The sequence below is a fragment of the Phoenix dactylifera genome, unplaced genomic scaffold, assembly GCF_009389715.1.
Source record: "Phoenix dactylifera cultivar Barhee BC4 unplaced genomic scaffold, palm_55x_up_171113_PBpolish2nd_filt_p 000348F, whole genome shotgun sequence".
NCBI classification, from domain to species: Eukaryota; Viridiplantae; Streptophyta; class Magnoliopsida; order Arecales; family Arecaceae; genus Phoenix; species Phoenix dactylifera.
In genome coordinates, this window is record NW_024067806.1 from 48,516 (window position 1) to 62,046 (window position 13,531).

Here is a 13,531-nt window from a genome sequence, read left to right on the forward strand (position 1 = left end):
AATCTTTTGGCTCTAATACTACAGAAAATGCATGAAGCTATCTCAAGAACAAAGGCTCTACTGCCCTACAGTCTGATGCTCATAAAGATCTTCAAGAGTTTCAATATTAATTTGGTAGGTGAAAAATCCTATAGTTAATTTTATTTGATAGCTACAATGATCATTCTCTACATCGCATAGGATATCATAAGATTAATAATCATTGGGTAAGAATCAAAGGAGCAGCTAGACTTGAAGAAGAAGAAATCAGAGAAGAAGTCACAGTAGAACCAGTAAGAAGAGAAGCTCAAAAGCAGCCTACTGCTAAGGAAGAGTCTACATTCAGCTGCATGAGTATGAACTTAAGATTATTTTTGATCAAGTAGCTGCAATCCTTTTGGCAGTTAGAAGTAATGAGTTGGGAGATAGCTCGAGCAATCAAGAAGCCACAGTTACATCTGAATTGATTCAGTTGATGATAGAGCAAAATATAAAACTTTCCTCGATCCAAAACTCTATCACAAATTTGAGTGAAAGGGTGGATTTCTTGATAGAAAAGATTAATCATGGCAGAATGGGTTAGGCTTCAAATGAAGACTCTGTGCAAATTTCAGAATGTGCCTTGGAAGCTGGAAAACTCAAAGGAAGAATTAAGTTTAGAATTCAGCAATTGGGAGAAGAAATTCATGGGACTTCAACCACTGTTTCTTCGGGAATAATGTCTCTTCTTTAGGCCATAGGAAAACTAAGTGGGCAACTTGAGAACTTATCCTCTATCCCTAGATCCTCCACCTCTACCAGACCCCCTGTTCAAACTAGTCAACCTTCCTTGTCATCCAGACCTTTTCGGCCCTTTAGGACTAGCGGCCGGCGAGTTAGTGCTTCCTTAAGCACACCAACTCATATGGATGTCTCATCTTCTTCTGATGAAGACTAGACATACTTTCTTGATTAATGTTTAAGTCATTCTATTGTGCTCCTTCTTATTTGTTAATGTCTTTTTCTTATTTTGTTCTTGAACTCTTTGCTTAATGAAATCAACCATCTTTAGATCGAGGGACCTGTGCTTATCTTCTTGCCAACTTTTGTGATAAATATTTGAGTTGAAATGATTAATACTTATCAATTTGTTTATGTGGCATGATGAAATGAATATCTCAATTTAGATATTAGAGTATTTTTTAATAATATCTTGTGAAATTTTTGTTATCTTCTATGCCCTACTTTTTGATAATGACAAAAAGGGGAGAAAGAAAAAGAGGAAGAAAGAGACATGGAGAAAGAAAAATGAGACAAGAAACATCAGAAACATAGAAAAGATGAAATCTTAAAAGAAAAAACAAGAGAAGCAAGCAAGTTAAAGGAAGAGAGAGAAGGGGGGGGGGGGGGGGGGGGAGGGGGGGCGCGGAGAAAAAGCAAAAGAAAAAGGGGGAGTAAAAGAAATGAACTGGTATCAATGTTTAAGATAAAAGTTTAATGCAAATTAAAAATCTCTACAAATGTTAAATTGAAGCCTTCTTTAAATAATCCTATTATTACATCAAAAAGGGAGAGAAATTAATCTTTTAAATAACTTGGTAAAATTTCTATCAAGCATAAAAAGTGAATGGTATCAGGCAATATAAATGTTTTCTCACTCTATGAATTTTGTGTACTTAAATTCAATGTTATGCATGCTTATTCCTTCTATCTGAATTCTAAAAATATACACTCTTTTCTAAAAGATGTAATCATTGTTCACATCATTTTTTTTAGAACTCAATAATTTTGTCCTCATTAAAAAAAGGGAAGATTGTTGAACCTAAGGTTAATATTGATAATGCAAAACATTAGAGTCAAAAATTGATTAATCTATTTGCTTTGAATTTAAGTGATACATTTTAGAAAATAAAGCCTTCAGGTACTCTCAAAGAAGATCATCCATCTGAAGCTCCACATCAAAACGCAAACTCAAAAAGGCCATGAAACATTCCTTGGAAGCTCACATACAAGCCCAAAACATTTTATCCTTCACTGCCTCAAGAGTCGACCCGAAACATACAACGAGTCGACTATGGCACATTGTTATTGACTGATGCATCTTCACGAGCCGGCTCCAACAGATTATGAGTCAACCCCAAAACAATCTTAGAGGACAGATATAAATCTAAAAAATTCATCACATCAACGAATCGACCCATAAAGTATTCGAGCTGACTCTAGTATAGCAAGAGTCAAGCCCAGACAAAAGCGAGTTTATCCTAGAATGGCCATAGCGAAAAGACAGAGAACTGAGAAGATCACTACCTAGGAAATCAGCTGAGTTGGTTGTGAACCTGAAAAACAATCGGAAAAGATTTTTGTTGATTGCCTGAAAAATCTATTGGGTTGGTTATGAACTCGGAAAACAATTGGTAAAAATTTTGGTTGATTGACCTAAAAAAATTAACTAGGTTGTAATTTGGGTGATAGATTATAGTAAAATTTCTTAGAAGTCTTGGGGAGTGGATGTTGGTGCAGGGTTGGTACGGAACGACTATAAATTTTTGTGTTTACCTTGCCTGTTTTTCTTGCTTTAATTCCTTGCATACTTACTTAGTACTTATTTGCTAAATTCAATTTTCATATGTCAAGAATTTAATTCAGCTGTATTATTAGCTAATGTTTTTGAAAAACCCAATTCATCCTGCCCCCTCTTAGGTTGCATAGCTGGGCAACACTATTCTATTAGTTTCCTATGTAATATAAAAATCTTCATTCATGATTTATTTTACATCATGTTAAAAGAAACTCTTCTGAAATCAGTTGAGGTCATTGATCCTGCACTGGGCAATACCAAGATTGTATCTGTATGGCACTGGCATGGCGCTGGTTCCGAGACTGAAGGTATTACTGTAACTCTATGCTATTAGTTTCCTATGTAATGTAAAAATGTTCATTCATGATTTATTTTCCATCATGTTGAAGAAACTTTCTGAAATCAGTTGAGGTCATTGCTCTCTATTCCTCTCAATCCTTTGGAATAGCCTGTTTTGGAACATAACTTATCCAAAGTTATTTTCCTTACTGTCAAGGTGGGATTATCAGAAGATTTTATTCCTTTGGAATCGGCACAAGCACTTTTCCTCAAGCAAAATATGTTCCTTAGAAATTATCAGAGGCTAGTTAGTTCCCACTTTTCCCTTTTTGGTAGGAATTTGACCTGGAAGAGATACAGAAGGTAGTGGGTCTACAGTAATCTGTAACATTTATATATAAGAGCTCCAGAACAGTTGTCTAGGTTCTTATGTTAGTAGTTTCAATTCTCATAGCTATCAAGTTGTGATTTTCATTTTGATCTTACTTGCACCGCAGGGTCCAGCTCACATTCAATAACTCTGGCCGCAGCAAAGCAAGGTTTCAACTTTAGCAAAAGATCAAGTTCCCGGCTAACATGTTTAGGAGGAGCTACTGTGACAGCCCAAGCTGCACGCCAATCATGTCATCTACAAGGTCATTCTTATCATCGCTGAGCATGGATGGGAGCGTTGCCAAGACAGCTCTCAGTTACTAAATTATCTAAGCAAAGAATTACATATTTATGAATGTCGTATGTATCTATTATCCGGATGTTTTCTAGGACATCTTCCACTCACAAGAGCAAAGAAATGTTTGAACAACAGATGTCTAGTCTTAGATATAAAAAAATGATTGAATAAATTCTTTGCTATCATTTGTATATAATGTTACAATTTCTGAGTTTGAGCCGGCGACAGTGAGAGATCGTGCCCAAAAATTGGAAAATTTTGGCAGTGACAGACAATGTTGTGGTCAAAAGACGAACTCTTACGGTCCCCAGAGCATTTTTAAGCAGCAACAAAGACAGGTTGTGATGAAAAACTGGAACAGTTTTTGGAAGCAAAGAAGAGCATGTTGCTGCCAAAACATTTGGCATCAATACATTTCACAGCGGCCTGTAGTGATGAAAACTGCCACAGCCAAAACTGTTAACAGCAACTTATTGACTTTTGGCAGGGACAGAAGTTTCCGCTGGAAGTGTTTTTCACGTAGTCTTAACTAGCACAAACTATGCTGTCACGTCATCAAATTTTCATTTAGAAAGTTTCCTTCACTATCTGTCACTCATCTCACCAGGCACTCTTCTCAAATTTTATTAAAAAAGGAAATATCTCATACCTCTTTTCCGATCTCCTGATTAGTGCCACTGCTATCTCACAACTGCTCTTCCTCTCCTGATTAGCACCTTATTCTCTTAATTTAAAAAAAATGAAAATACCTTACCAAATGTTAAAAAACTTGAAAAAATTACCATGCCTCTCTCCCTCCCTCCCTCTCTTTCTTGCATGCAGCAAATATGGGTTTCCCCATGGATTCATTTCATGAGATGAGAAATGCAAAGAAAGCAGTCAAATGAGACAACAAAATCAGCAGTCTGGATAGAAAAGAAATTTTTAAAGTACCGGTACTTCTGAGTATTCTTAGATGAAGCAGTAGTATGTCATTCAGCAAGCAATGGTTAACGTCAGACAGTCAGCAAGAGTCAGCAACTTCCATATATTAAACTAACTAAAGCAATAAAAAAAATGTATGTTTCTAAACTATTACTGCATTAAGAGGCAGATATATTTGTTCTCTCTTCCAAAAAGAATCTTGATTCAGCTTAGCAATCAGCTGGTACTTGAGCGAGCACAGTTATCTTCTGTCTCTTCTTGTTCATGAACTCAGCTTGTTGAACTCCAACTCGGAAGAAATGTTGAGTCCCAGTTGCTTTTTCCAATTTGAGTTGGTACTTATCATAGCCCTCCTATTCATAGAATGGCCAAGAGTAAGAACAAGAGAGCTGTTTGAAGTAAGCTCTACAATATAAACAACGCAATATTATGTGACATACAGCAACTGCATGAAAAATAAACTCATAATCCTTGGTTTTAGAAATTCCTATTAGCATGCACAATCCTGTTTGATTTATTCCAAGTCTAAAGTTTTTGGGCTAAGGACAAGGCCAAGTACAAACAGAAAATTGCCCGGAGTTTCTTTTAGAAGCATGCATCTAGAGTTGGCAGAATAGATAACCTACACTGGCTTTTATCCTAGCAAGCTCTTCAGCAGTGCATCCAATAAGTTCCTCCGCCACCTCGTTGAAAACTGTAACCCAAGCATCCCCTGAATGATCTGATATCTTGACTTCCATTACATATCTACAAAGTAGGAAATCAAACATTTAACATGGTGATCAAAAATTTCTTTTCATGACACAAAAATGTTCTTTATTCTTTGAGTTGCTTCCTCCTTTACCTTAAACAACACTGGACAATCGCATTGCATTTTTCACACCAATAACCAGAATCAACAGTTTCAGTCACCTTTTTGTGGCAGGTCTTGCATGCCCAGAACCACATTGTTTGGTTAGAAGAAATGTAAGTCACAAATACTTTTACATTGAAATAGACAGCCTGGCAACATAAACTTGCTTAGGACATTTGCTGGTGCATAAGAATAAAAGAATAAAGAAATTATGGCAACTTCTTTTGTAAATGCTGTAACAAGATAATACCTTTTCCTGACCTCGAGTTGGGTCATTAGTAATTTTCGAAAGGGGAACTTCGATTGAAGTAACATTTCCTTGATCAATCTTGTCAAAGTTGGACTTTGCCTTTGGTGTTGAATCATTGTCATCTACCTCTTTCACAATTGTTCCTTCTCCCAAGATTATCTCATAATCATTATCTGCAATTTTGTATTGTTCTTTTGTTGGTTTAAGAGTGCCTCCTGAAATATAGTAAGTCTTTCCTAATTTAAACTTAGGATAGAATTTCCTTGCAGCTTTATTGAACATGACAGCCCTTATTTTCTTATCCTGCACAAAAATCCAAGAAAAAAAAATTAATGAATGAATTAATAAAGCAAGTAGATAAATTAAATCCTTGAAAAAAACAATCACTTACTTTCTTGTCTGCTAAAGTTACGTCAAAGACAAAGCCATTTCCTTTGCTGTTATTATACGATCTCAAGTCGCCTTTCTGTTTAACTTGAAGCTCAATTTCCCAATCTGTTTTAGTAGCATCCAAGGAATCAAGAGCAAATATTCTTCTTGTCATAAACGTCCGTGTAGCAGGAATAGAACTGAGGGTTAGGAATACAAGAATGTGAGCTACATTAAGCTAGAAGAAATTTAAAGAATGCAAAGAAATGCATGAATGAATTTCTTGCTGGATTCGACATTTATATTATGTCTAGTGTAGACTGAACAAAGATAAAAAATTAAAAAACAAAAGCATGCCTTATCAAAACAATGATTCTATTTCTAACCATGCTTTCATCAAGAAAAAAGGAAAGCTAACAAACATAAGCCTATTCTACAATATAATAAGAATGAAATAGCACATACCTCCCATGTGGTTCATCAATTTTGATCTCCATCTTGGTTGATGGTGCAACGACATCACAGCTTCTCACAATCAATGTTCTGAGATGAAATAAGGTTTAAACAATCAAAGTTCTGATATGAAAACAAAAGTGTAATACTACAAATACTACAACATGTTGGTTTGATCCTTACCTAGCATCCAAAGTGTAATCAAAAATACGTATGAGGCAAAGGTTTTCAAGCATTCCTGAACGTACTTCCGCATGTGCTGGAAGCATTGCTTTAAGTTCCGTACTCCCATCACTCGCTGTGAATCTGCAAATTAAATATGTAGTCAACTTCTAAAAGCCAACAATTCTCGTCAAATTTTGAGTGGATGAGGATTGCAAAATTATTGCCATGAATAAACTCAAAAATGTTATAAATAAACGCTTCATAGGATATATGCATTAGAAATAGAAAAATGCTCATAGTTGAAGAGAAATATATGATATTAGAGGGAAAACCACATTGACATGTCTAGAAAATATGGTGAACCTTCTAGTAGGAAGATGTAAACGGGAACACATTAATTGATCTTTTTCATGAAAGAACATGGGAATAATCACTCGATTCATTTGATGTGGGAAGGAAATGAAAGTTATACAAAGTAGGGAATAAGGTATATGAGTTTTTAGCATGATAAGTCTCAAAATAACAAGGTCACTGAGTTATAGCCTCTCCCAGCAAACCGGCAAGCAACAGTTCCACCAGTTCTTTCCAACAGAACAAATGGTTCCTATGAAAGCTTCAACGGTCAAATTTAAACTTTCATAACGTTTCACAACAGTCATAACATTCCATAATAGTGACTGTTGAAACGGATTGAAATAGTGAATCAGCTGAAACAAACTCAGTATTCTGGAAGCTCCTTCAATTTGAATTTTTAGATTAGTTACATTCAGTTACAATTTGCATTGCTTAATAGCTAGATTAATTACACTTTGATCAAGTTCGAATGTGTATAAATACCTCCAATCTGTACAAAGATAAAGCAAGAAAATTGGAAATGAATTCAGCCTTTTCCTTCTCCCCTGTTTCCTGTTTTCACTCCTCATTTTCTAACATGGTATCAGAGCAGGAGTTAGAAGTTTGAGTGGTTATACAAGCTTCTGCTTCTTCCTTCTTAGAGAAGTTGTAAGCTGTATCTATCATATCTTCTTGATTTGAGAATATCCAAAAATGGCAAACGGAGAATCTTCAGCTCATGTCTCCCCTACCTATTCTTCGACTCATATCCCCTCCCCTTCTGAAGATCCAAACAGTCCATTCTTCCTTCATCACAGTGATAATGCTAACACTGCGGTGATCATACCTCCTCTAACAGGATCCAATTATCTCTCATGGAATCGATCCTTCACATTGGCCATTTCCATCAAGAACAAGCTGGAATTTCTTGATGGAGCTATTCCTACACCAGAATTAGCTAGTCCTCTTTACTTGCCCTGGTTGAGATGCAACAATCTGATCCTTTCATGAATTCTGAACACCATTTCAAGGAAAATTGCATCAAGTGTTCTATACATTAGTTCTGCAAAGAAAGTATGAGAAAAGCTAAAGACCCAGTTTGCACAACCGGAAAATGTCAGAATCTACCATCTTCATCATCAACTTAGCTCGATTATGCAGGGAACACAATCCGTAAGTGATTATTTCACCCAACTCAATGCTATTTGGAAAGACTTATACAATTACAGGCCACTGCTTTCCTGCACTTGTGGGCATTGTACATGTAATGCGCTGGGAATTGTTAGTGAAGCTCAGCAAAAGGACTATGTATTCAAGTTTTTAATGGGGCTGAATGATTCATATGACAGCATTAGAGGTCGGATAATTCTCATGAGCCCTATGCCCTCTTTAGATAAAATTTTTTCATTAGTTTTACAAGAGGAGAGACAAAGGCAAACACGAACATCAGTGTTTCCAACTTCTGAGTCCTCTGCACTTCCTGCGGTTCATACAAAAAGAAAAGATAAGTCTGAAATAGTGTGCTATCACTGTGGAAAAGTTGGGCACACTAAGGAGAAATACTATAGACTGATAGGATTCCCACCTAACTTCAAATTTACTAAGATCAAACTTGAGAATCCTAATAGTGTTCCTTCAAATAAATATTTAGCAAATCAAGTGATCACTCAAAGCCAAGAAAAGGAGTCGATCTCATCTCAGACAGCTCTCACTCAAGCTCAAATTCAGCAACTTATTGATCTTATCAATGCTCAAATGCCTCATCAGTCCAAGCCATTACTACCTAACCCAACAACATCCACAAAAACATCAAATACTTCATCTTTCTCCAACATGGCAGGTACAACTTTTTCTTATACCTCTGTCATTACTAATTCCTCTGCCCTCTCTGCCAGCCGAGAGAAATTTGAATTAGCCAATGAACAAAAAGCTCCATAGATAATTGATACAGGAGCCATTGACCACGTCGTCTGCTCCACTTCCTTTCTTACCTCCATCACATGTGAAACACAAGCATATGTTCAGATGCCAAATAAAACTAAGGTAAGGGTGACTCATATTGGCACTGTAAAATTATCAGAACTTTTAACACTCACAAATGTTTTGTGTGTACCTTTCTTTACCTTTAATCTTCTCTCCATCAGTAAACTCACTCAAAATGCTTCCTTATGTCTTATTTTTTTGGAAAAATTCTGCTTCATACAGGACCTCTCTTCATAGATGATGATTGGACTTGCTAGAGTTCATAGTGGTCTCTACTTTCTCCTTCTAAGTCCCGCTGTCAATCAACCTCTTCTTTCCAAGTACATTTCATTCTCCAAAAGTCAAGTTCTCAATGCTAATGCAAAACATACTTTTGATCTTTGGGATTTTATATTAAGACACTTATCCAACCTTGAATTTAATTCAATCCCATGTTTCTGATGTAAAGGGAAATGAATCAATACAATGTACCGTTTGTCATTTAGCCAAACAAAAAAAAACCGTTTCATATGAGCAACTCTGTCACTTCTTCTCCATTTGATTTAATACATTGTGACATATGGGGTCCCTATTCTCAAGTATCCATTCAAGGTCATCACTATTTCTTAACTATAGTTGATGATTATAGCCGAGTAACCTGGATATATCTTATGAAATTTAAATCTGATGTTAGATACCTTCTGCAAACCTTCATTCACTTAGTTCAAACTCAATTCAATGCCAAAGTGATACAAATTAGAACAGATAATGGCATGGAATTCCATATGCCCGAGTTTTATAGTTCCAAAGGGATTATACATCAAAAAACTTGTGTTTATACTCCACAACAGAATGGGATAGTGGAACGAAAACATCAGCATCTTCTTACTATTGCTAGAGCCCTTCTTTTTCAAGCATCACTTGCAACTAAATTTTGGGGAGATGCTGTCTTAACAGCAACCTATCTAATCAACTGAATACCCACTCCTACACTCAAAAACAAGTCTCCATATGAAGTCCTTTTTGCTTCCATTCCTTCTTACACTCATCTAAGAGTATTTGGATGTTTATGTTTTGTTTCCACTCTCAAACACAACAGAACTAAGCTTGATCCTAGAGCTAGGAAATGTGTTTTCCTTGGGTATCCAGCAGGGGTTAAGGGATACAAAGTTTATGACCTAGAAATTCAGTCATATATTATTTCTAGAGATGTAATCTTTCATGAATCCACATTCCCTTTCCAGAGTTCTAGTACGAAAGAGCTTGTACTTTCTCCAACTTCGTCAGAACTGGTCTTACCTCTAGCTTTACCAGACATACACTTACCAGACCACTTCAATCAAGTAGAAATGGACCATTCATCTCATTCCCCAGCACTTAGTTCTACAAATTTAAATGTGTCAAATGAGTCACCTCCTCCACAAATTGAACACCATGGCACTGACATTCCTCTCAGAAGATCAAGCAGAATCAGAGTTCCACCAAACTATTTAAAGGACTACCACTGCAAATTAGTCACAATTACATCTACTGAACACCCAAGTTCATATTCCACCGTCCACTCCCTACACAAGCATTTATCCTACAACCACCTTTCATCATCCCACAAAGCCTATACACTCTCCCTCTCTCAAACCAAAGATCCTAAAACCTATACTGAAGCCATGACTTCTCAGCATTGGAAAGATGCAATGAAAGCTGAAATAAGAGCTCTAGAGGAAAATGGAATTTGGACTATTACCACTTTACCTCCGAGAAAGAGAGTTGTAGGTTGTAAGTATGTTTACAAAACTAAGCTCAATTTAGATGGGATAATTGAAAGATATAAAGCGAGATTGGTAGCTAAAGGCTGCACACGAAGAAAAGACTTTGATTACCAAGAGACTTTTAATCCTGTAGCAAAGCTCACAACCATTAGAGTATTCCTCGCCTTGGCGGCAATTCATAATTAGCATTTGTGCCAATTGGATGTCCACAATGCATTTCTTCATAGGGAGTTAGATGAAGAAATATATATGAAACTACCACCGGATTTTCAGATTAAGGGGGGTCATCCAACAAGAAATTGGTTTGTAAACTATACAAATCCATTTATAGCCTCAAGCAAGCTTCTCGGCAATGGTACTCAAAATTCTCCTCTTCCCTCATTGCAATTGGTTTTCAGCAATCAAAGTCTGATTATTCCTTATTCACAAGAAGTGATGAGCATGGATTCATAGCTCTTATAGTCTATGTGGATGATATCATTGGGGGAAGCAATAGTTTGACAACAATTAAGTCAATCAAGGCATCTTTACAAACCCAATTCAAGATCAAAGACTTGGGTACTCTGAAATACTTTTTGGGGCTCGAAATTGCAAGATCAACTGCTGGTATTCACCTATGCCAAAGGAAGTATGCTCTTGAAATCCTTGAAGATATTGGACTTCTCGGCAGCATACCGGTCACAATTCCAATGGAAATCAATCACAAACTATCACATTCATCCAAAGATTTATTGGTTGATGTTCCAAGTTATAGAAGATTGGTTGGCAAACTCATTTATCTAACAATTACCATGCCAGACATAGCGTATGCGGTAAATGTTCTTAGCCAATTTATGGATAAAGCAACACAAATCCATCTACATGCAGCTCATAGAGTTCTGAAATACTTAAAGGGCTCTATAGACCAAGGTATAATGTTTTCCTCTCAATCTCCTCTTCACCTTAAAGCCTATGGTGATTCGGATTGGGCATGATATCCAGAAACAAGAAGATCTGTCACAGGCTTTTGCATCTTCATTGGAAACTCATTGGTTAGCTGGAAGACCAAGAAACAAGCCACTGTTTTCCGATCCTCATCAGAAGTAGAGTACCGGGCCTTAGCTTACACTAGTTGTGAGATTGTCTGGTTAATTGCCCTGCTAAAATTTTTTAAGATAGATCATCCACAGCCGGTACTTGTGTATTGTGATAATCAAGCGGCACTTCACATCACCAAGAATACAATCTTCTATGAGAGAACTAAACACATAGAACTGGACTGCCACTTTGTCAGAAAAAAGGTTCTAACAGGAGTTCTTAACCCAAGGCATATTGCTTCAAAGTTTCAACTGGCAGATATGCATACAAAATCATTGCCTGCTGCCACCTTTCATTTCCTATTATCCAAGATGGGCACATTAAACATCCATGCCCATCTTGAGGGGGAGTCTCAAAATAACAAGGTCACTAAGTTACAGCCTCTCCCAGCAAACCGGCAAGCAACAGTTCCACCAGTTCTTTCCAATAGAACAGCTGGTTCCCATGAAATCTTCAACGACCAAATTTAAACTCTCATAACGTTTTACAACAGTCATAACATTCCATAACAGTGACTATTGAAACGGATTGAAACAGTGAATCAGCTGAAACAAACTCAGTGTTCTGGAAGCTCTTTCAATTTGAATTTTTAGATTAGTTACATTTAGTTACAATTTGCATTGCTTAATAGCTAGATTAGTTACATTTTGATCAAGCTCGAATGTGTATAAATACCTCCAATCTGTTAAAAAATAAAGCAAGAAAATTGGAAATGAATTCAGCCATTTTCTTCTCCCCTATTTTCTGTTTTCACTCCTCATTTTTTAACAGGTCTAGGAAAGGCCATTAGAAGGAAGAATGGTGATAGGTCCAACAATCCTAGAGTACTAGGAAAAGATTTGTAAAGCAGCCCAGTTGTCACATCTCAGTATGACACTTCCCTAAGAATTGCTGCCAAGGTATTAGCACAGCAAGGCAATTTGGCAGAGCACGATATTCAGTTTTAGAACTTGGAGTTCTCAAAACCATCAAGGTTCCTGAAAGAGGCCCAACAACAGCGAAAACTTCAAACCTGATGAGGCTATATGGTCCGTGCAAAATAAAGTTACTCTTAGATATGACCTATTTACTTAGGTCTCCAATAAACCAAAACATGACATATCACTAACAGCTTCTAGGAGTATAGTGTTGCAATTAATTAGTTTAGTTCAAAAGCCATTGCTGAGATGCTTGCTATATTATATTTTGCTCTATGGGACTGATGTTTTGTCAGGATTATCAATAAGATTCCCTAAATTCACCATTATTCCAGTTGGAAATGACCCTGAGTTGGCAACCCCTTGTCCCGGGATCATGAGTTGCAAAATTGATAGGCTTCATCAAGCATCCTGATGTACTTCTAAGACAAGATAAACTGAAGAAAGGGAACTAGATGTCTTTTATCCATAAAATTGAGAACAGGCTATCCGGTAGGAGAGATGAATCCTTATCCATAGATGGTGGATTAATACTAGTGAACTCTGCCATATCAGGTTTTGGTCAGCTAGGTAGCCAGCTAACATGCCTGCAGCAAATACTTTTTCCTAGCTTGTTTATGTTGGTTGATGATAAGCTCGTCTCTGTAAAAGATGTTTCCAGATGGGATATGAAGACCACTTTCTTACAGTATCAAAATCAGGACTGTTGGGGTTGAAATTTGGCTTGAGGGTGACCACGCCAGAGGAATCCGAGAAGCCGCCAGCCAGGACGGAGAATGGAAGCCACTTTTTTTGAATGGCCTTTTTCACTTACCGAGGGCCTTTCCCTACCCCCTTTTTGTAGGGTGAGGGTCTCGGCCGTTACCTGAAGTCTCGAGCCGAGTTGTGATCAGCTGGTCATTAGCTAGAGGCGGCGTAAATCACGGAGATCAATCCGACGGGCAAAGGATTCGGAAGATATCTTTCCATATTTGTTT

General features: G+C 37.0%; 1 protein-coding gene across 1 annotated transcript in view; it reads right to left on the reverse strand.

The window, feature by feature from the left end:
* Nucleotides 1-4,406: 4,406 nt before the first annotated feature.
* Nucleotides 4,407-13,531, reverse strand: part of LOC120103881 (replication protein A 70 kDa DNA-binding subunit B-like) — a 39,128-nt gene continuing 30,003 nt past the window's right edge. The window contains exons 6-12 of the mRNA XM_008806691.4: nucleotides 6,518-6,640; nucleotides 6,347-6,424; nucleotides 5,904-6,081; nucleotides 5,513-5,815; nucleotides 5,254-5,411; nucleotides 5,036-5,156; nucleotides 4,407-4,762 (exon numbers count right to left, since the gene is read on the reverse strand). Coding sequence (XP_008804913.2) covers nucleotides 4,619-4,762; nucleotides 5,036-5,156; nucleotides 5,254-5,411; nucleotides 5,513-5,815; nucleotides 5,904-6,081; nucleotides 6,347-6,424; nucleotides 6,518-6,640 — 1,105 coding nt within the window. The 3' untranslated portion in view covers nucleotides 4,407-4,618. The remainder of the gene's footprint in view (nucleotides 4,763-5,035; nucleotides 5,157-5,253; nucleotides 5,412-5,512; nucleotides 5,816-5,903; nucleotides 6,082-6,346; nucleotides 6,425-6,517; nucleotides 6,641-13,531) is intronic.